This window comes from Delphinus delphis, chromosome 8 (assembly GCF_949987515.2).
Source record: "Delphinus delphis chromosome 8, mDelDel1.2, whole genome shotgun sequence".
In the NCBI taxonomy this organism is placed as follows: Eukaryota; Metazoa; Chordata; class Mammalia; order Artiodactyla; family Delphinidae; genus Delphinus; species Delphinus delphis.
This window is the reverse complement of record NC_082690.1, coordinates 57,249,892-57,273,695: the sequence shown is the minus strand read 5'-3', so window position 1 is coordinate 57,273,695 and position 23,804 is coordinate 57,249,892. Positions and strand designations below refer to the sequence as shown.

General features: G+C 51.3%; 1 protein-coding gene across 1 annotated transcript in view; it reads left to right on the top strand.

Annotated features, from left to right (window-relative positions):
• The window catches only part of UVRAG (UV radiation resistance associated), a 363,917-nt gene that overhangs the window by 15,116 nt on the left and 324,997 nt on the right, over positions 1-23,804 (top strand). The window contains 2 exon segments of the mRNA XM_060018254.1: positions 12,399-12,603; positions 13,195-13,369. Of these exon segments, the coding sequence (XP_059874237.1) occupies positions 12,399-12,603; positions 13,195-13,369 (380 nt within the window).

Sequence of the window (23,804 nt, the reverse complement as noted above, 5' to 3'; positions counted from 1 at the left end):
ACCTTTTGGGTCCCCGATCAAGTGCTCTACCCCAGGCACGCATGAGGACTCACCAAGATTCACTGGGAGGTGGTGGTATGCTTCCCATTTTATAGATAGAAAACGCAAGTCTCAGAGAGGGTAAGTAACTTGTCCAAAGTCACACAGATTTGGGTCCAGGTCTATAGGACCCCCAAAGCGTGTGCTGTTCCCACATGCTGCCCTGCCTCCCAGCAGACATTTTCCCACAGGTATGTTGCTTTGCCTTCGGGTGGTGTGGTCCTGGGATTGAGTCCTGACTCCACCACAAACAAGCTCTATGACTTTACACAGGTTCCTTGAACTCCCTGAAAGTCAGTTTCCTCATTTTGAACGTGGGGAAAACGCTGTCTCACATGTCGCACGGGGCCAGGGCGTGGTGGGCCCCCAGTGTAGGGAGCTGCTGTCGGGAAGCGCCCTCAGAGCCCCCGCCCAGGCCTCATCCACTCTCTGCTGAGCACGGTCCCCAGCTGCTTCCTGCAGCCCATTCAAGGCTTCTCCTTGTCTCTCTCAACACCTCCCACTTCAGTGCTTTGGTTGCGTCTCCGGCAGGTCCAGGTTGGTGCCCCCGTCCCCTGGGTTGCCATCCAGACCGGGGTCAGGGTACCACAGGTTGTCCAGGAGGAGGAAAGGGCCCCTGGCCTGGGCCAGGCCCTGCTCTCCCAGCAGCCTCTCCTCTTCCCCAGGCCCCAGTGTCCTCAGCATAATAAGTGACTTCCCCAGCACCTCAGGGCAGACAGACCTGTTGCCGAGCATTGTAGAGTGAGTCCCTCGGGACAGCCCGCTCTTCAGGATCGTTCGGGCCAACGGGGATCATCAGAAATTACCGTGTCAGTGCTGAGCCGCGTGCTCCCAGTAGGCGTGGGGGCCTCTGAGGCCACATTTCCCGGGCAGCAGCTGCCCCTCCCTCCCTCGGCAGGGCAGACGGATGGGACGGGGCTTGCTATCTATAGAGCCCCCTCAGTGGACCAGGCACTTGATGTGTCTGTCTTTCCTTGACTTCCCACTTCACAGGTGAGGAAATAGGGACTCACAGAGGTTCCGTGACTCTCCGAGATGGTGAAGCTCGTTCAGAGGCAGAGTTAAGGATTAAGCGGAAGCCCAGAGCACTCACCAGGGAGTCCGGAATTAGTGGACCTGGTCTGAAATAGCCAGTCTTCACCTTGAGGCCCAAGAGCGGGCTTTAGGGGGTTCCGTGAACCCCTAAAATTAGGCGCAAAATTATATGTGAAAGTATGTTCGCATTTTTCTGGGGTGAAGGACCATCACTGTCCTCAGATTTGTGCAGAGGCATATGGGCCTCAACAAGATAAAGAAACACTGGTCTAGGGAACAGAGCAAATTAAACTGGCTCCCTGAGGGTTCAAACCTGCACCTTGGCCTGCTTGGCCAATTTTTAGAATCCCGGGAGTAGAGAGCACCGTGTAACCCCTCCATTTTCAGATGAGAAGCAGGGATCCAGTGAGGGAAGAGCCTAGCCCAGAATCACATGAGAAGGAAGTCATGGGGCCAGAACAAGACCCCATGGACTCCAGCCTCCAGGCCCCTCCCTCGTCTGCTGTACCAGCTCCCTTAGTCCCCATCTGCACCCAGAAGCCACCACTATCCCACTGTCTTAGGGAGTCGGGGCTTGGCTGGTGGGGCGCTGAGCAGCTGGTAGAACCCCAACCCGTGCAGCGTGTGGCGGGGACTGGCCCCAAGCTGTAGGTTAATAATAAATCGAGCCTAACCACAGCCCAGAGACCAGCCCGGCATCTTCCCGAGCCCTTGCGTAGGTGGGAGCCAAGCCTGCTCAGATGGGCAGGTGTGCTGAGCTGCTGCTAATTATTGTCCTGAGCAGCCCTGGCCACTCGCTCCCGCCGCCGCCCCAATCTACCGGCAGGCGCTCGCCTGGAGTTGCAAAGGCTGCTGTGGCCCCACGGGCCTCCCTCTCGAACAAAGTGACTCACCTCCATTTTTGTGCCACGGATCCCTCTGGTATCTGGTAAAGACTATAAACCTTATTCAGAGTTTTAAAATGTGTACTACAAAGTACACTGGATTTCAAAGGAAATCAATGGTATTAAAATATAAATACATACACATTAAGACATCGAATTCCACATACAGTGACACATTCTTTTTTGTTATTACGTTAAAAAGATCTAGCAGCAGGCATAATCATTACTATAATTCTTTTTCTTTTTTTTAGCCGCGTTGGGTCTTTGTTGCTGCGCGCAGGCTTTCTCCAGTTGCGGCGAGCAGGGGCTACTCTTCATTGCAGTGCGCGGGCATCTCATGGCCGTGGCTTGTCTTTGTTGTGGAGCACGGGCTCTAGGCATGCAGGCTTCAGTAGTTGCGGCACACGGGCTCAGTAGTTGTGGCTCACGGGCTCTAGAACGCAGGCTCAGTAGTTGTGGCGCACGGGCTTAGTTGCTCCGCGGCATGTGGGATCTTCCTGGACCAGGGACCGAACCTGTGTCCCCTGCATTGGCAGGTGGATTCTTAACCACTGTGCTGCCAGGGAAACCCCACTATAATTCTTTTTTTAAAAAAATAAATTTATTTATTTATTTATTTATTTTTGGCTGTGTTGGGTCTTTGTTTCTGTGCGAGGGCTTTCTCTAGTTGTGGCAAGTGGGGGCCACTCTTCCACGCGGTGCGCGGGCCTCTCACTGTCGCGGCCTCTCCCGTTGCGGAGCACAGGCTCCAGACGCGCAGGCTTAGTAGTTGTGGCTCACGGGCTTAGTTGTTCCGTGGCATGTGGGATCTTCCCAGACCAGGGCTCGAACCCATGTCCCCTGCATAGGCAGGCAGATTCCCAACCACTGCGCCACCAGGGAAGCCCCCACTATAATTCTTTAGTGATGAAAATAAATGATTTTTCAAGATATCCCCAACTGCCATAAATGTGATACGGAAACACTTTTGGTTTCTATTGGCGTCACTGCCTACAGGGGCTGCTGCTAAGACTACCGTGGTCTGGTACATAAATGAAGGAAACATTAAATTTCTATAAGAGATGGGTGAAAATTAAGATGTTGGTTTTTTTCCCTATCCAAGTCCATGGATCTCCAGGTTGGACACTTATCTTTGTGTTAAGTCCTCTTCACACACTATCTCATGTCGTCCTCCCAATACCCTGTTGGAAATCGAGGCTCAGGGATGGGCCGTGGCCAGCGAGCGGCAGGGCCCCGGCTTCGTGGAAGAGCGTGTCCGTGCTCTTCCTGGGCTCCACTGCTGCGTCCCTGCCATGAGCAGCCATAGGCTGCCCGCTAACGGGCCTTGGGGAGCAGAGTTTTGAATCATCAGCTTGACCATGATGTGTGGGGTGGGGTGATTGTAAAGGTGGGTCCTGAACCTTCCGCATGTGGAGCCAGAAGTTGTTTGCATCTCCTGGCCCCAGGGGGGTTGGTTCCTGCTGCAGCCGCATGATCTACAGGGATAGATCAGGGAGCCCACTGTTCATAGTACTGGGATTAGACTCTGAGAAAGGCAGGTTGTTTGGTGGGTGTCATTCATTTTTGCCCAATAAACCTTTCCTGTGTTGGTTGCTAGGGCTGGAGAAGTTCATCTGACCTGGTTCCAGCTCCCAAGGAGCTCAGGGGCTGAAGGGCCGTCTGCTGGAAGGAGTCCAATGGGGGACGCAGATAACGATGAGACAGATGATAGGGGCTGTGGACACACAGGGGTGAGAGGGAGCGGGGCCCCCCAGCTGAGAAAGTCCAGAACTAGAATGCAGTCTCTGGACCCTCCATCTGTTCTCTTTCCTCCTCGCAGGCTGCCTTAGCACCAGAGTGAGGACAGTGGGTAGGGACTCCCACCTTCCCAGAGAGCCCAGACATCTGGGCAGGGCAGCCTGGGGCTCTGCCCCCTCTGATCCTGCTACCCCTCAGCCAGCGTTAGGCGTTTGATGGCAGCTGGGTTTCCCGGCTGCTCAGACCCTAGCCTGAACCTCATGGCCCTGCCCAGGCCCACCCGGAGCACCCATCTGGCCGCTGAAGGCGCTTGGATACCTGTGGCGTCTAGGGGGCTTGTGACCCCTCTTCTAGGCCTAAGAATGGGGACCAGAGGCAAACTGCTCAACAATGTGAGTGACTTTGTAAGTGGTCTTAACTTAGTCACAGCCATTCACCAAGCTGCCTCCAGTACTTCACAGTTTGCCTTTAACAGGGTTTTACAGGCTGCAAATGCTTCCCTAGAGACTCACCTTCCCTGTCTGTGACATCACACTCCTGAGCTGGTCCTGAAAAACTGGACACCTGGCCACTGTATGTTCACCGCCTCTCCCAAGATAGTTGAACCACTTTTAGCTACCTTGGGGAGAGGCTAGCTCAGAGGCTTAGAACAGGACCGCATTGTGGATGACAAGGGACCACCATTTTCCTGCCCTTAGCCTCATGGAGTGTCTGTGTCCAGCCCTCCCCTCTCCCTCGGGAAACCAGAGGAGGCTGAGCACGGTGGGAAGAAGAGAGCATGAAATGCAAAGCCAGGCAGCCCTAGAGCACCCGTGACTAGTGCAGCGCCCACCAGAGGGTGTGCCTACAACCAGGGTTGGCTTCCCTTCCTAGGCAGTGGAGGGGATGCTGGACGGAGGCCATGCTTCTCCCAAGCATGAGTACCTGTTGTCCCTGGTCCTGTGCTAAGTGACAGGGGGCAAAGAAGATGTGACCCAACTAGTGTGGAGAATTCAGAGGTGAGAGGTCCGTGTGGGAGGACAGTATGATACCGGAGAACAGTTCCTGAGGTGAGGTCTGAGCTTAGCCTTGAAGGCTCGGTAAAAATTGGAAGGATAGAAGCTCTGATGAGGGCTTTCTGTGCCAGGTTATTCAGCCTTATGGCCGGCAGGCCCAGAATAAAGGGACCACTGGAAGCTGGTCCCAGGGAGTCTTCAAGTGTCCTGCTGGGGGTTTTGAGAGAGGGACTGATGGGCTCTGGGCTTTGGCCTAGGACTGCCTGGTGCTTGGTTATACTGGAAGGGGGCCAGCCCTCCTCCTGGGGCAGGAGTCCCACTCTCCCACCTCCCTCCAGTGGCAGTCTGGGGCTTCTAATTTTTAGTGAATCTCTAAAGCCTGGTGCAGATTTTGGACTTAATAGTCAGACTTGAGTTTGAATCCTGGCTCTGCCTCATTCCTGCTGGGTGACCTTGGGCAAGTTACCTCCCCCTGGAGCCTCAGTGTTCTCATCTCTAAAATGGGGTAAAAGTCACGCTGCCCCACACTTGAGACAGTGACTCATCCCAAGTCCTGAGACATAGAGGCACTTGGCAGGTCCCTCCCCTCGTCCACAGTCACTATGCTGGACACTCGGGTGGGGAGAACATGCCAAGAGGGGCAGAAAGAACAGCTCTAAGGACAGCTTCACAAGAGATCCACCACCTCTGGCACTGCTGCCCAGACAACATGGAGCCCACGTGCCCCTCGATGCTGGGACAGCCCATCAGAGCCTAGGAGATGAGGCTTGTGTCCCCATGAGCCGGCTCCTCCCCTGCACCCCCACCCTGCCCCCCTCCATGGCTGTGGGCTCCCTCTACCCAGGGCCCCAGCTATGCCTAGCTTAGTGCCATGGTAAACACTCAGTCACTTGGTGACCCCGTGCCCAGAGGGGACTGAAGCCCACCCAGGGAGGACAGGCCTGACCGGGAGCCTTCTGCCTCCCCCCAGGAGTGACCTGCAGCGTCATCCTCATGTACACGTTCTGCACCGATTGCTGGCTCATTGCTGTGCTCTACTTCACCTGGCTGGTGTTTGACTGGAACACTCCCAAGAAAGGTATGAGCACAAGTCGCCCTGTCCGACCCCCTCGCCCTCGGGACACTCCCTCCTGCACAAGCTGAAGTTCCTCATCATGGGTGCTACCCCTTTTTTACTTAGCACCTACTATGTGAATAGCATTGGGCTAAGCCAGGCTGTGGTTCTGGATGGGGGGGAGGGGGGAGGTTAATAGTGGCTCTAAGGTCACATAGTGGTCCTCACGGAGCTCACACTCAGTCCAGGGTTTGCAAAACGTGAGGGAATGAACTTGGAAAGGGGCCCAGGGGGAGGGAGGAGGATGCTGCATAGGGCGCTGGTCACCTAGCTCAGGGGTTCACAGTGGCTCTGCCTGAACATCACTCTCTCCCACTCCTACTCCTTCCCAACGCTGTATTTTGTTCCCTGGAAGGTGGCAGGAGGTCACAGTGGGTCCGAAACTGGGCTGTGTGGCGCTACTTTCGAGACTACTTTCCCATCCAGGTAAAGACTTGTGGGTGTTATCTTGGGAGGGTGGGAATGGACGGGAAATCTGACTTCAAGCCTTAACCCACCCCTGCACAGTGACCGCATGTGCTGGGTTGAACCGTGTGACATCTCCCACTATGAGCATCTGTTGATACTCTACCCCACTTTATGCAGGATTTGAGGCAATTTAGGATACGTATAATGCTATACCAGGTAAAAAGAAAAATCAGGACTTCGGGGAAAATATACAAGTATTTCACCCATAAGGGTCAACAGAGTTGCAGTGGTTGAGCTTCATGGTCACCTCTGAGCTTCCTGGCAGCCAAGGCAAAAGGGGAAACATGATAGTTATTGGTCCTCATTTTGGGAAAGGAAGACGTTTGTTTATTCCTTGGGGAAACAAGAGTTGTTCTAGCATTTGGATCTAAAAGGTGTTTCAGATACTGAGATCCTGGGTGATGTAAGGAGCAGGTATAATAGCAGATATTATGGCCATTGCTTGTCTGCCTTTCAGTGAATATTAAAGTCATAACTTAAAATGGAAGTGATTGGGAATTCCCTGGTGGTCCAGTGGTTAGGACTCAGCACTTTCACTGCTGTGGCCTGGGTTCAATCCCTGGTCAGGAACTAAGATCCCACAAGCCACAAGGCGCAACCAAAAAAAAAAAAAAAAAACAAAAGGAAGTGATTTATCAGGAGCAATACTACTAAGGTAGTCCAGGTTCATCTGGGCTGAACCAAGGATAGCAAAAGGTGTGAGGGGCTTTCTTTCCTTCTGAAGCTCTTACAGAAATATCACTTCCCTTAGTCAGTCATGGGTAGGTCACTGGGGGTCCTGGCCATGGGAATTAGGGCCCAGAAAATTTGGTGGGCACTGAATGGAGAGTGAGAGCCTAATTGCAGAAGTGCTTGGGGAAGGCTTCTGGAGGCACTGCTGCTGGAACTCCATCCTGAAGCTAGTAGCACTGAAGGGGCAGGGAAGACAATGAGAGCACCTGAGTTTGAGAAGAAGCCTGGGATGTGGCAGATGGTGAGTAGGTGGAGTGGAGAGGGAGGATCTCCATTTATTGGGAGGCTTCTAGGAGCCAGCACTTTCCCCCAAGGAGTCTGTCCTTTAACCCTCACAGTACCCTGTAAGGCGGGTATTAATTTTATCCCATTTTTACCGAAGAGGAAACTGAAGGTCAGAGAGTAGCACAGCAGAATGAGCCTAATAGGGGGTTGAGCCAAGATTCCAGTTGCCGTCTTGCCTCAAAGTCTGGGTTCTTCCCACCACAGCATGCTGCATCCCTATGCAGCAGAGCTGTAGGAAATAAGCTTGGACGAATCCTCAGGCTTCCCTCAGGCTTGGAGGACGGAGGCAGGAAAAGCAGGGCAGTCAGACCCTGGGTGAAGCCAGGGTGCAGTCTCCCCATATGAAGCTGGTTTAGACCAAGTTGATCTCTGGGTTTCCTTCCTCCTGCACCACTGGCTGCTCTGGGTCCCCCACACTGGTCTTCTGAGCACCTGCCTTCTCTGGGGCCAAACTCAAGGTCCTGACAAGATAAAAAGTGGCTTGGTCTGGCTTTCAGTTAACATTCTATCAGACCCCCTGCTGGTGGTCTGCAAGCTAGGTTGGCAGGGCAGAGGCTTCTGGGCCCTGGTGCATGTTGGTGACGCTGGTGGATTGTGGGTAACTCTGGCAGAATCCTGAAGGTTTTCCCTGCAGGGGAAAGACATGCCTATCCAGCTCACTCAGCACCCCAGCCCCGGCACACCCTAGCTGCTGAGGTAACCCAGCAGAAATCGGTGGGGTTTGAAAGTGGAGGCAGCGTGTGTGCATGCGGAAGTGTGCATGACACGGGGTGGTGTATGTTTGCTGTTGTGAGTCAGCAACTGAGACATCCTGGCGTGCTGCCTGGGGGAGGTGGCCAGGTAACCCTACATTTCTCCGCTGCACTCACAGGACCAGCTCCCTCTGCCCATTCCAGCCTGAGCCCAGTTTTCCCAGGACCTTTGGGGTCAGAATTCCTGCTCCTTCCTTTCCCTGACCCCATCTCTCTGGCTGCAAGGAATCCAAGGCTGTTGTTGCTGGGAGGATGTTGCATCATAGGACCCAACCCTCTCATTTTGGAGGTGAGGAAACTGAGTCCCAAAGAGGGGCAAGGACTGGTCCCAATTGCACAGTGACTCCATGCCAAGGCCAGTACTAGAATCCAGGCCCCAGGTTCTTTCCCACTGGATCCCTACTGCCTGTTTCTCTGCGAAAGATCCAATCCCAGACTTCCCCACTGGATTGAGCCCCACCCCGTGGGTCTTCCTCCCTCTGCTTTGCTGTTGGAGACCTGGGTTGAGGTCCTGGCCTGTCGCTCTATTCGCTGGCCAGCACTGTTGCTCCCCGTGTATTGCTGGGCCCCTGCAGGGCATGGGGACACAGAAGAATCAGCCCTGGTCCCTGCCCTTGGCTGGGCTCACCCTCTAATGGATCTTGCTAGATTCTGTCACTTTCTGCCCATGGGACCGTGGGCATGCTTTCTCAAGCTCACTGAGCCTCATTACCCTCATCTGTGAAATGGAGCTGCTCATATGCTAAAAAGTGGTAAATTATGGTTGGAGGTGAGGGATTATATGCTCTTTCTCTCTGCTAGGGCCCTTACCTTGGGGGCCAGGCCCCAGAGTGGCCTGCCCCTCAGGAAGCCTCTTCAAGGCCAGTAGCTCCCCCAATCCAGAACAGGATGACCTGATGACCGCTGGTCAGTGCTGGGACAGACAGGTACCCTTCCCCACTGATCTCTGCCCTTCCCGAAGAACCAAAACAAAACCCCGTGTCCCTTATCTCACCTCTGTTCCAAGAAGACAGCTGGGAGTTGGAGCCACGTGACACATGTGAGCTGGCCCTGGGAGGGCCCCTAGGCACCAGGACCAAAGCCAAGCTGGGCCTGAGGCATTTATGCCTCAGCCTGGGCTCTGTGCTTGCTGCTGGTTGACCTTGGCCAAGCCCCTGCCCCTTGGGGCCTCAGGCTCGTCTTCTGTGCGTAGAGGGTTTGGCCTTAGTGACCTGATGTCAGGGCTGATGCTCTGTGGAGTCGTGTATGACCCTCCTGTCCCACCCCCTTTTCCCAGCCTCTTGCCAATGGTTGGGTAATGATTTCTAACTGTGCCCACCCACCCCTCCCCACTCCCTTATTGGTGAAGCTCTTTGCTCTTTGCCACCAGGGCAGCTCAGCTGGCCCAGAGAGCATCCCTTCTCCCAGCAGAGGTGGGGCTCACGTGTTAACAGCAGCCACCAGGACCACCAGCTACCTGGAAGAGGAGTGGGCAGTGCCCGGGTCACCTCTCCTCGAGAGATGGGCAGGATCTTTGGAGAAGAGACTAGGAAACACTCTCTGAGCTTATAGTCACCTATCTGTCCAACTGCCTCATTTCACAGATGGACCTACTGAGGCCCAGAGAGGAGGGACTGTCCCAAGGTCACAAAGCAAGTCAGGAGCAGGGCTGGTATAGAAACCAAGGCTGTGTCTGCTTCAGGACCTGTGTTCTCATTCCTTTGTTCCCCTGCCGTGGTGCCCCACTGTGTCAGCTTAGGCGAGTCTTCGTTCCTCTCTGGTTCTGAGTTTCCTCCTCTGTATGGTGCCAGGCTGGGACAAGGCTATCTGAACACCCTACCTGCCCGGGGAGGCAGGGTGGGAGGGGCGACTTGCCAGGAATGTGTCCCAGGCTCATGTCAGCCAGCAGGCCTGACCTGGGCAACCCCTTGGGCTGAGACTTTGCCATGGGTAAACAGTCAGGGGACACGAGAGCAGGTATGTCAACAGAGCCTTCATCAGCAGTGTCCTTCCTCCTCCCTCCTGAATGGACACTCTGTCCACCCATGGCGAGGGGAGTGTGGCATGAAGACAGATCAAAGCCGTATCAGAGGCCCGTCCTTTTCTGGGTGCTGCCCCAAGGGCCATTAACCTGCACTGTGCCCCAGGGCACCTCATTTAACCAATGTCCCACCAGATAGAGGCTTGGGGGAGGGAGGAAATGATTTAAAGAGCTAGCTAGGGTTCCGCCAGGTGGCCCACCTGTATCCCAGGTCCAGGGAAAAGCACAGCTGGGTGGCCTAGTCTAGCGGTGGAGGATGATTTGCTGTGACCTCCGGGGAAGCAGCAACTCCTTTCTCTAGGTCGTAGTCTCTACCTTGTAATCAAAGGAATGGCCCAGATCAGGGGTCTTCCACCCCATCCTGTGCTGGGGGCTCCCAGGCCCAGCCATCAACTCAGGAGCAAGTTTCCAATGCGGTACTGGCTGCCTCCGCTCTCACCTCAGCGCCTTCCTCGCCCACGGAAACCGGGACAGGGTGCTTTCTCCTTCTGGCTTTCCCGAGAGCTAACGCGGTAGGGCAGACGTGCTCTCTGCGGCAAAACCTCAGAACAACCACTTCTCGAAGCGCGTGTAAAGCTGGGCTTCCCCCACCTCACTGGCCGTGGATTCAGCTGCTGCTCTTCCCCATTTATGTGGTGGGCAGCTAAGGATTACTTGGGGATTTGAGCGGCTTTAATCTGCTCGCCAAAGGCAAAACGGGAGAAAGAGTACAAATGCCCCAAGCAACAGGGTACGACACGGGGTCTTTCTCACAGTCACACGTACGGGCAGTTACAGAGCTGGGAGGGGTGCCAGCCACCCTCACTCCCATCCCCTTCTGGCCTCCATCACCTGAAGATTCAGATTTCAGTTTCCCGGAGGCCAACTGCACCCCACGCCCCCCAAACTGAGCGCGGGGTTCTTCCCTCAGTCAGGGAGTTCCCAAATCTGGAGTCATAGAAAACCCAGGCTCTTGACATTCTGCCAGTGGCCAGGGGCTCTGCTCCAGCTGGCACCAGCGCGGGGCAGGGGGAACCTTGAAGCACTGCAGGTGGGAATGTCATCAGTGCCACTTCTCCAGAGGGAGGGCAGCCCACCGGACCAAAACGGTCATACCCTTTGACCCGGGAACTGTCTTTCTTGATGTTTGTCTCAAGAATGCAAGCAGATATGAGGACAAAAATAAGGTATTTATGGAAGCATTATTTCTGAGGGAAATTTTAGAAGCTTTTTAAAGGCCCATCAGCCAGGGTTTGATTACAATTCTATTCCATGTAGCATAGCCGTGAGAAGACATGCTACTGAGGGATTTTGATAAGGAAAAATAGCTATGATATGCTTGGGAGGTAATTATTTCAAAATCATATCAACCATATGACCTCAGTTTTGTGTTAAACAGAACATTTGGCTATTTGAGTAGAAGAAAAGCTCACCAGAGTCAGAGCGGTTTATCTGGTTGGCGGTATGACAGGTGCTTTGGATTTTCTCCCTACTTTCCCATAGTTTTAAAATTCTCTGATTATTCATTAGTTTTCTAATCCTAAAAGAAAGTGATGTTTTTCTGAACAAGATGCCAATCCTCTCCATCCCTCTCGGCACCCTCCACCCCATCATGTTTCCTGTGATACTGGGTCGGTGCCTCTTGCTGCTCAGGGTTTAGGGAAACTTTGCACCATCCAACCCACCGTCCAAGCCACCAGTCCCAGGGCGGGAAGGCAGTCATCCTTTAGAGCATCCAGGACACCTTTGTTGATGGCGCCACAGGTGAGCGACTCCAGCTGTACGGCTGACCTCCCCTGCCCGCAGTGTGGCTGGCACAAGGGCTGTGGCCCGTCCTTCTGCTTCCTGCATCAGAGCCTGAGCTGAGTCTGGCTGTCTGGAAGGAGGTTTCCATTCAGGCCAGCTGCACTGTCCCTTCTCTGGCCAAAGAAAGGGACTTGGACTTTATGCCAGTGGAAGCTGGACATCCCTCTTGATCTGAGAGTGACAGGAGTTGCACTGGGGTTTTAGAGCAGTCACTCTGGCTGTGGTGAGGAGGATGGGCCCAGAGAGAGGGAATGCAGGAGGCTGGCAGAGTGCAATTAAGAGGACCTGGTGTGTTCGGCTGGAGAAATAAGGGGAATGAGGGAGAAAGTTTCCCACGCCCTTCCCAGGGACTCGAAGTCCAAATGGTGACTTGCAAGTACCCGGCACCGAGAACCCAGTGATGAGAGTCTGAGGTCGGAGGAGAGAGTCAGTCCAGTCCTTCAGGCCCAGGCTTCCAGGGGCCAGGGCACACCTAGTGCCTCCCCTACCTCTGGGTGTGCCCCAGTACTCCTCTCTTGGCCAGCTTCCTCTGACCTGAGGTCTTCCCTGCAGCTGGTGAAGACACACAACCTGCTGACCACCAGGAATTACATCTTCGGATACCACCCCCACGGCATCATGGGCCTGGGTGCCTTCTGCAACTTCAGCACGGAGGCCACAGAAGTGAGCAAGAAGTTCCCTGGCATAAGGCCCTACCTGGCCACGCTGGCTGGCAACTTCCGGATGCCAGTGCTGAGGGAGTACCTGATGTCTGGAGGTGAGAATCCAGACATGTCCTGCGTGTCCCTGCCTGAGCCACTCCATTGGCCAGGAAGCCAACCCACCGTGCCCTGGTGCCTGGTCCTGTGTTGGAGACGTGGTCTGCTGAGGCACAGTGGGTCAGGGCTGAGTGGGAGAGCTGTTCATACAATCTTCAGGGTTCAACTAGGATAACATCTTCCCTAGAAAGCCTTCTCTGACCCCTTTTCTGGGCATCCCCAGCCCCTGTGCTGCCCTTTGCACGATTTAATCATCGTCCATGACTCTCATTATCCATCCACCTTGATCCCCACCAGCCTGACTTACTGGGATTCCCTAGCACCTGGCACCAGCATGACACAGTTAGGACCTCAGGGAACGTTTGCCAAATGAATGCATTCCCTAAACAACCTTGTGTCATTGTCCCCACTTTACAGATAAGTAAGCTGAGGCTCAGAAAAAGGAATGGCTTACGTGGGGCCATACCTCCAAGTGGCTGGGTTAGGTCTGGGACCCAGGTTCACGGCTCTGTCTATATTTGACCATGTGCAGGGGGTAGGGAGTGCATCCATGGGCAGCCCTGACTGTGTGTCCCCCCTCCACTCCCCAGGCATCTGCCCTGTGAACCGGGACACCATAGACTACTTGCTTTCAAAGAATGGGAGTGGCAATGCCATCATCATCGTGGTGGGGGGCGCGGCCGAGTCCCTGAGCTCCATGCCCGGCAAGAACGCAGTCACCCTGCGCAATCGCAAAGGCTTTGTGAAACTGGCCCTGCACCATGGGTGAGTGCCTCCCAGAACACGTGTGCGCGCGCATGCGCACACCTGTCAACAGTTCTGCGCAGCCCAGGGCAGCAGCTCCTTGCCTCCTGAAGGCAGAACCCAGACCCCAGGAAGGCAGAGAAGGGGGTTAGCTATCCTGTGGGGAAGGGGAGGTTGGAGCCCAGAGGTTCAGGCCAGGGTTGCCCAAGCTCAGGCTGGGCAGCCAAGTGGGCAAAGATGCAGCCTGGGTCTCCTGGGCCCTGGCAGGTGGGCTGAGAGGCCAGCCAAGCCCAGAGGCAGCACTGTGCCCCAGGGCCAGAGCGTGTCATGCAGCTAGGAGAGCGAAAGGCCAGGAAGGAGGGTGTTGTGGCCCGAAATATCAAGGAAGCCTTCTTGGAGGGGTAACCCTGGGGACAGGCAGAGAAGAGCTAGGCAGCTTGATTTCTCCGACCTTTTCTAGGGGTACATTCTGGATAGCCACCTGTTCAGCACATTTCACTGGACAAAGCGCATTTACTTCTACGGTCCCGTTTGATTCTCCTGCAAAATCCTGCAGGGATGCCATCCCCATTTTCCACTTGAGAAAACCGAGTGAGGCTATAGTGGCCTGGTCAGGGCCACATTGTAAAGCCCTGACATGCTCCCCAGTCACTAACAGGGGCAGAGGGCCTGTCCCCATCTGGCAGCGAGGGGACATGTGGTCTGGGGTCCCCCGGGTGATTCTTGTGCACCCCTGACAGAGGGGAGTTCAGCTGGCGTCTGGGGCCTCTAGGGCCGCCAGGAGGAACTGAAGCCAGTGATTGGGCTATGACAGACCCTGGCCTCTCCCTTCCAGAGCCGACCTGGTTCCCACCTACTCCTTCGGGGAGAATGAGGTGTACAAGCAGGTGATCTTTGAGGAGGGCTCCTGGGGCCGATGGGTCCAGAAAAAGTTCCAGAAGTACATTGGCTTCGCCCCGTGCATCTTCCATGGCCGAGGCCTCTTCTCCTCCGACACCTGGGGGCTGGTGCCCTACTCCAAGCCCATCACCACCGTGGGTGAGCCCCCCTTCCTCCAGACCCTGAACTCGGGTGCCACAGCTAGTTTAGTGGCAGAGTTAGGATTCAAATCCATCCCTGGCTCTGATGTCCATGCCCTGAACCATGAGGACGTGGACCTGTTTGGGTGCTGATGGGAATGATCGTTGCGGGAGGGGGATAGGGGATAGTTCCATTACCACGAGCTAAGCTGTGCTAGATGAGAAAACAGGACTCAGCAATTCTGTGTTTTCAGAGCCCAAGTCTATCAGGGAAGACCCCCTTACAGCAAAGACCAATAGGGGGTGTGAGGAGGACGTGCAGGGTGCTCTGGAGGGTCATAATGGACCCCAGGGAGGAGGTGACTCTTTTTTTTTTTTTATAATTTTATTGTTTTACTTTTGGCTGTGTTGGGTCTTTGTTGCTGCGCACGGGCTTTCTCTAGTTGCGGCGAGCGGGGGCTACTCTTCGTTGTGGTGCACGGGCTTCTCATTATGGTGGCTTCTCTTGTTGTGGAGCATGGGCTCTAGGCACATGGGCTTCAGTAGTTGTGGCACACGAGCTCAGTAGTAGTGGCGCACAGGCTTAGCTGCTCTGCGGCATGTGGGATCTTCCCGGACCAGGGCTCGAACCCGTGTCCCCTGCATTGGCAGGCGGATTCTTAACCACTGCGCCACCAGGGAAGTCCCTGTGACTCTTACACTATTGGCTGAATAGGAATTATCCTGAAAAAGAGGGGAGGAAGAGACATTTTGTCAGAAACAATAGCCTAAATGAGGTTCCTGCAGCAAGATTGTATAGATATTTGAGGAACAGATGCAAATCAATATACCTGGAGCAGAAGCCTGTGAGAAGCGTAGCAAAAAAACTGGCTGCACTTCGCCCCCAGCTGTGTTGTTTTGCGTTCATATGAGACAGTTTAGAGGATTCCAAAGAATTATCTATTGTAGGAGTATGTGTGTCTGTGTGCGTCTGTTAATGGTTCACAATCTAGAGATCACATAAGAGCATGGAGGCCGCAAGCCATGGACTTCAGGGGCCAAAGCTCACATAGATACTTTGAGTTCTTATCAGGGCCAGATGTTTTGCTTTGTACTTTTTCCAGAGAGATCAACTTCCTGCATTTTAGGTCACACGATCCAGACTCACCCTTGACTCTTGTTACACACAAATCCCATACCAGGTCTGACGTCTGTGAGGCAGCGGGGACATTTCCATGCACGGGGTGGCTGGAGAGGGACGGGGTCTAGTGGACGGCGTGAAGGCGTTTGCTCCTCACCTTAAGAATGGAAAACTGGGGAGTTTCCTGGTGTCCTAGTGGTTAGGATTCTGGGTTTTCATTGCTGTGGCATAGCCCTATAAGGAAGGATCCCCATGTGATAGGTGAGGAAACTAAGGCGCAGAGAGGTGAAGCGATGTGCCCAGAGCGGGGCAAAAGCAAAGTCATTACCTGATCCCACACCTCTCACAGGAGCTCCCAGCTGAGTACTGGACTTGATCCTATCTGCTGCTTAGTGGCTATGCGGCCTTGGGCAGGTCCCTTCCCGTACCACTGGGCCCCAGTCTTCTCACCTGTAAAAGGGACAGCCTGCAATGGAGCACATTCAGCACAGTTCCTGACAGGCGGCTGGCACGTAGCGCAGGGTCGCTACCATCGGCGTTATGGTGGATGCCCGGGGAGCGTGGGCCGAATGGCACTGACTAACCAGAGGCCTGTGCCCCATCCCTGCAGTGGGTGAGCCCATCACTACCCCCAAGCTGGAGCACCCGACCCAGCAGGACATCGACCTGTACCACGCCATGTACGTGGAAGCCCTGGTGAAGCTCTTCGACCAGCACAAGACCAAGTTCGGCCTCCCGGAGACCGAGGTCCTGGAAGTGAACTGAGCCTGTCCGCGGGGGACAGCTTCTGGGAGGAACCAGCTGCAAATCGTTTTCTACCAAGTTCTCTAGTGCTTTTTGTTCTGTAAATGTGAAAGCGTCATGGGTGTCTGTGGGTTATTTAAAAGAAATTATAATAATTTTGTTAAACCATTACAATGTTAGGTCTTTTTTTAAGAAGGAAAAGTGAATGTTTCAAGCTCTTTCACTTCCAATTTGTCCTGTTCTAGGTGGTGGCTGACCCATCTGGGCCTTTATGGTTTCTCAACCAACCCCTCTTCTCTCCTTCCCAAAATTACAGAGAAAACTCAGTCCTGGTTAACTGGGGAAGAAGGACAGCCATTAGTGACTCAGGCCAGTTAGATTATTTGCCCTTTGTCCCTGGGGGATGAGGGGCCAGAATCTTCCTCTAATACAAACATCTCTACAGCCGGCTACCCCACGCTTGACTGCACGACCAGCTGCTTCTGCCAAGGGGAAGACTCAGAGGCAACAGGGGTCCCCACTTTCAAAAGCTCAGGGATAAACGTCTGGAATATTCAAGCTCAATTCTCCTCTCTGCCACCCCCCACGGCCCCAGTCTCTGAAATCTGAGCCTGGACTGGCCTCCAGAGAGAGGATGGAGGTGGCGGTGATCCCAGGCTGGGGGATGGAGCTGCCCAGTTTAATCATCTCTTGGATTACCAAGCCCCACCACGTTCTGGTTGGAGTGCTGGTTTTCCTCAGGGAGCTGATGACATGGACCCAGCACAGACCCCGCATTGGCCTAAATCACATACTTCTCAGTGGCCTAGGTTTGTTTAACCCACACCCTCAGTAGTGGATGTGGGCGAGGGGTCCCATTTCCTGTTTCCAGAGGGACCTGGCCTTCTGAGCAGCAGATTGGTCCAGAGCAGAAGTTCCCCAAACCCAAACCTCATATATTTGTGCCTTTCTGAGAGGGGGCCAGGGAGGAAATCTAGTCCTTTGTGTATTCTGTTTTCTCTTGATGAGATCATTATACCATGTCAGACTTTTGTATATTCCTAAATGAATAAATGAAAATGAGTGTCCTCTATGAGTTATTGCAGGGGCCGCATCTGCATCTTGCCGCTGACACTTGGGGAGACCACCGCCCCCACCGGGCTGCCTGCTGAGCCCTCTCCCCCTTGCTTCTTTGGCCCACATGGCCCTGTGTGGTGTATTAGTTATTAATTGCTGTGTAATAAATTACTCCAAAACTTAGTGGCTGTTGGGACTTCCCTGGCAGTCCAGTGGTTAAGACTCTGCACTTCCAATGCAAGGGGCACGGGTTCCATCCCTGGTTGGGGAACTAAGATCCCACATGCCACTGCAGCACAGCCAAAAAAAAAAAAAAACAAAAAAACAGAACTTAGTAGCTGCAAACAACAGTGTTCACTTTCTGAGGGTCAGTAATCAAGGTACAGCTTAGCTGGGGCCTCTGCTTCAGGGTCTCACACAAGGCTACAATCAAGGTATCAGCCGGGCTGTGATCATCCCAAGGCTTGACAGGGGAGGATCCACTTCCAAGGCCATTCTTTTGGCTGTTGGCGGGATTCACCTCTTCACTGGCTTTGACCAGAGGCCACTCCCAGTTCCTTGCCACACGGGCCTCTCAGTAGAGTAGCTCACAGCGTGGCAGCTGCTGCATCAGAGAGAGTAAGCAAGAAGAAGCAGAGAGAGTGCAAACAGAAGCCACAGCCTTCTAGAACCTAATCTTGGAAGTGATAACCTATCCTTTTGCCATATTCTCTTCATTAGATGCAAGTCACTAGGTCCAGCTCACGCTCTTGAGGATTACACACGGAGTGAACGCCAGGAGGCAGGGCTCACTGGAGCCCCTTCACAGCTGCCTTCCACCTGTGGTAAAGGCTACTGTCCTGCTGTAAGGTCCTAGAATAGCTGAGCTGGAAAGGTCCATATGGGTCACTCAACCATGTTCCTTGCCCCTGGCCTCAGTTATACCACAAAGAGGGAGGCCTGGCCTGCTGTCACTCTAGTGATTTCATACCACACCTGGATCTCACAACATGCCACCTCTCTCTGTTCTAATTCCATTCAGTTCAATGAGTACCAAGTACCTGGGGGAACCCTTCCCACCTGAGACTGAAGTGACTTTCCCACTTCCCACTACCTAATGCCTGTCTTTACCATTCACCTCAGGGACCATTCCTCTGGGCCAGAAGCTGTGAGCTGGCTGCGTGGGAGCAGAAACAAACATTGGAAACAGCTGAGGATATGCAGGGTGGTCAGAGCTGTGATGGAGAGGCCCCTAATCCAACCTGGGGTGCCTCATTGATCTGGGGCCCCAGCCTGAGCTGGGACTCAATGGGTGACTGGAAATTTGCCAGGAAGGAGCTGAAGGGCAGAGCAGCAAGTGCAAATGGGGGAGGCTGCTGACTTGAACCACTGAGAGGTGGTGGTGGAGAGGTCTGCAGTGGGGCTTCCCATGGGAGGGCAGGGAGCTGGCTTCTCCAGAGTTTTTCGGTGGGGAGGAGGGCAGGGCAGAGAAGAGGTGCCCTGGAGGCCAACAGAGGCTAGATTCTGTAGCTCCAAGCAGGTCTTAGGCCTCAGGCCACAGAGCCCAGGTTAGAGGACAGACATTTCCTTTAGGATGGAGGAAAGGCCCGTTTTCTGATGCATCTCAGCCCCATACCAGCCCCAGCCTGAGGCTAGCCATGACCCCCATCGTCTGGCTCCAGGCTAAACTAGGCCAACCCACAAACATAGGCCGTTATTCTCAGCATTAATTTTGTGAAGATTGGTTACCCACTGTGCATCAGGGAACTCCACCATCTCTGCCTAGGAACGGGAACAGTAACCAGGCCCCAAGTCTTGGAGGGGCCACCCAGGGCAACATAAGCTCGGCCCTCTGTATCCATGGGTTTTGCATCTGCAGATGCATAGCGCCAACTGTACTACTCTATTTTATATGAGGGACTTGAGCATCCTCTCATTTCGTTATCCACTGGAGGGAGGGGAGTGGAGTAGGGGTGGAGGGCTCTATAACCGATCCCCTGCAAATAGCAAGCGTGTCTAGCAGCCAGCTGTGCAGAGCAGAGGCATGCCTCGCTCTAAGCTGCGTGTGGTGAACTCTAGGTAAATGCTGTGAACATTGCCTTGGGTTGGGAGTTGTTACCTTGGGAGAGGGAACTGGAAACTCCTTTTCCAGAAGACCCTCTGCCTTTGGACGGTGGGAGTGCGGCTGCTGTCTCAGCCTGAAGGTCAGTTCCATGATGCTGCTTGTTGTTCCCAGATATGGCCACCAGGGGGCACTGAGGACAGGTCTGAGGCGAACGCTGCGCAGCTTCCTAAGCTTTCTTTTCACATTATGACGCTTATCTAGCTCCTACCCAGGGCTAGAAGCTAGAGATAAATAAAATCACAGACTCCCAAAAGCTGAGCGATAGACAGAAATTTAACATTCACCGTGAGCAATTCCTCCTAACCTGGGAAACTTGGCACAGAAAGGCCAACAGACTTGCCCCTAATTACTCAGCAAATCAACATTCACTGAATTCCTCCTCTTGACAGGGAACGAGGGGCTTCCAAATTGAATGTCCCCGGTTCTCAGGTGCTTGAAATGTAATAAGGGCGACAGAAACGTAAAGCACTCATCTTTTAAAAAACCTTTGCCTCCTTTTATATTCCCTGTCTGGTTCTAGATGTCACAACTGCCCACCATCAGCACAACCAGCCTCCAGTCGTGGTGGGCTCTTCGCTCCTCCCCCTTCCCTGCCCCCCACTCCCATAGCTGCTTGCTGATGCTGATGCTGACATTTTTGTCTCTCAAATCATTTCCTCCTTTCTCATCCCTGATAACATATACGAATGAGTGTGGGATCCATCCTGTGACATTGCCCTTACCAGCTGCATTATCATGTCACTTAACCTTTCTGAACCTCAGCTTCCTCATCTGTAAATGGGAATAATCTATATTCCTGAGTAAATGAGATAATAGGTATATAAATATAGGATACAAAAATGAAATATATTCATCCAGCTCTCTCAACAGGCAATAATAGCTGTGATCATCATCATCATCATCATCATACCCTTACTGGGTTTCCCGGACCTATTAAATTGAGCTCCCTGTTTCCAGGCCTCTCTCCAGCTCGCTGTTCCTGCAGCAAAGTGGCCAGTCTTCCTTATTTTTTTTTTTTAAATAAAAGCTTTATTGAGATATAGTTCATGTATCATAAAGCCCATCCTTTTCAAGTATGTACTACAGTCAACTAATCTATGACAAAGGAGGCAAGGATATACAATGGAGAAAAGACAGTCTCGTCAATAAGTGGTGCTGAGAAAAGTGGACAGCTACATGTAAAAGAATGAAATTAGAACACTCCCTAACACCACACACAAAAATAAACTCAAAATGGATTAAAGACCTAAATGTAAGACCGGACACTATAAAACTCTTAGAGGAGAACATGGGAAGAACACCCTTTGACATAAATCACAGCAAGATCTTTTTTGACCCACCTCCCAGAGTAATGGAAATAAAAACAAAAATAAACAAATGGGACCTAATGAAACTTAAAAGCTTTTGCACAGGAAACTATAAACAAGACGAAAAGACAACCCTCAGAATGGGAGAAAATATTTGCAAATGAATCAGTGGACAAAATCTCCAAAATATATAAACAGCTCATGCAGCTCAATATTAAAAAAACAAAAAACGGGCAGAAGACCTAAATAGACATCTCTCCAAAGAAGACATACAGATGGCCAAGAAGCTCATGAAAAGCTGCTCAACATCACTAATCATTAGAGAAATACAAATCAAAACTATAATGAGGTATCACCTCACACCGGTTAGAATGGGCATCATCAGAAAATCTACAAACAACAAATGCTGGAGAGGGCGTGGAGAAAAGGGAACCCTCTGTTGCTGGGAATGTAAATTGATACAGCCACTATGGGGAACAGTATGGAAGTTCCTCAAAAAACTAAAAATAGAACTACCATACAACCCAGCAATACCACTACTAGGCATATACCCCGAGAAAACCATAATTCAAAAAGAGTCATGTACCACAATGTTCATTGCAGCTCTATTTACAATAGCCAGGACATGGAAGCAACCTAAATGTCCATCGACAGACAAATGGATAAAGAAGTTGTGGTACATATATACAATGGAATATTACTCAGTCATAAAAAGAAATGAAATTGGGCCATTTGTAGAGACGTGGATGGACCTAGAGCCTGTTATACAGAGTGATGTAAGTCAGAGAGAGAAAAACAAATATCATACATTAACGCGTATGTGTGGAATCTAGAAAAATGGTACAGATGAACCGGTTTGCAAGGCAGAAATAGAGACACAGATGCAGAGAACAAATGTATGGACACCAAGGGGGAAGTGGGGTGGTGGTGGTGGTGGTGGGATGAATTGGGAGATTGGGATTGACATGTATACACTAATATGTATAAAATAGATAACTAATAAGAACCTGCTGTATAAAGAAATAAATAAAATTCAAGAAAAAAAGGAATAAATTTGAAAAAAAATGAGGAACATAATTCAGCGGGCTTTAGTATATTCGCAAAGTTGTGCATCAATCACCACTGTCTAATTCCAGAACAATTTCATCACCACCAAAAGTAATCCCATACCAGTTAGCAGTTATTCCTTATTACCCTTCCCGTCAGGCCCTGGCTAAAAACTAATCACTAACCTACTGTCTGTCTATATGAATTTTCCTGTTTTGGACATTTTCTACAAGTGGAATTATACAATAGGTGGCCTTCTGTGTCAGGCTTCTTAGATTTAGCATAAAGTTTTCGAGGTGTGTCTGTGATGTAGCATGTTTCATGAATCATGTACCATTTGTCCTTTGGAGCATGAAAGTTTTTACTTTTGGTGTAATCAAATTTATCTAGCTTTTTTGTTTTCTGTTTTTGTGGTGTGTGCTTTCATATCTAAGAAGCCACCGCCTAATCCAAGGTCACAAAGATTTACTCCTATGTTTTCTTCTAAACGTTTTAGAGTTCTTAGCTTCTACATTTAGATCTCTGGACTATTTTTTTTAATAAAGTTATTTATTTTATTTTTGGCTGTGTTGGGTCTTTGCTGCTGTGCACGGACTTTCTCTAGTTGCAGTGAGTGGGGGCTACTCTTTGTTGCCGTGCACAGGCTTCTCGGCTTCTCATTACGGTGGGTTCTCTTTGTTTCGGAGCACAGGCTCTAGGCATGCGGCTTCAGTAGTTGTGGCACCCGGGCTCAGTAATTGTGGCTTGAGGGCTTATTTCCTCCACGGAATGTGGGATCTTCCCAGACTAGGGCTCGAACCCGTGTCCCCTGCACTGGCAGGATGATTCTTAACCACTGCGCCACCAGGGAAGCCCATCTGGACTACTTTGAGTTAATTTCTGTGTATGGTTGAGGTAGGGTCCCACTTCATTCTTTTGCATTTCCATTTTTTGGATATCCAGTTATCCCAGCACCGTTTGTTGAAAAGACCATTCTTTCCTCATAAAATTGTCTTGGCCCTTTTGTCCAAAATCGATTGATCATAAATGTAAGGGTTTATTTCTGGATTCTCAGTTCTATTCCACTCATCTCTATTTCTGTACTTACTTTAGTAGCACACTGTCTTGATTAGCTTTGTGATAAATTTTGAAATCGGGAAATGTGAGTCCTGATTTTGTTCTCTTTTAGATTGTCTTGGTTATTCTGTGTCCCTTGCATTTCCATATGAATTTTAGGATTGGCTTGTTAATGTTTGCAAAAAAGGCAGCCAGGGTTTTGATAGACGTTGCATTTGAAGCGACAGATCAATTTGGTGAATGTTGCCATGTTAACAATATTAAGTGCTCTGGATGTTTTCCCATTCATTTAGGTTTTCTTTAACTTCCTTTAATGGTGTTTGTAGTTTTCCGTATACAAGTCTTGCACTTCTGTTAAATTAATTCTTAAGCATTTTATTTTTTTGTTGCTATTGTTAATGGAATAGTTTCCTAATTTTGTTTCAGATTGCCATGTTAGTGTACAGAAATACAATTGATTTTTGCATATTGATCATGTATCTTGCAACTTTATGGAACTTGTTTGTGTCACATGCTTTTTCTGCATCTGCTGAGATGATCATATAGTTTCTGTCCTTTATTCTATTAATATGGTGTATTACATTACTGGATTTGTATATGCTAAACCAATCTTGCATTCTTGGTAAAAAAAATTTATATGTTTGGATTTAGTTCACTAGTATTTGATTCACTAGTATATTGTTGAAGATTTTTATGTCTATATTTATAATGAATAAGGGATATTGGTCTGTAGTTTTCTTGTCTTTGCCTGATTTTGGTATCAGGGTAATGCTGGCCTCATAGAATGATTTGGGACATCTTTTCTTCTGTTCTTGGAAGAGTTGTGAAGGATTGATGTTAATTTTTCTTTAAATATTTGGTAGAATTCATCCCTGAAGCCATTTGGGCCTAGGCTTTTCTTTGTGGAAAGTTTTTGATTACTAATTTAAACTCTCCTTGTTATAGATCTCTTTAGATTTTCTTTTTGTTCTTGAATCAGTTTTGGTAGTTTGTGTGTTTCTAG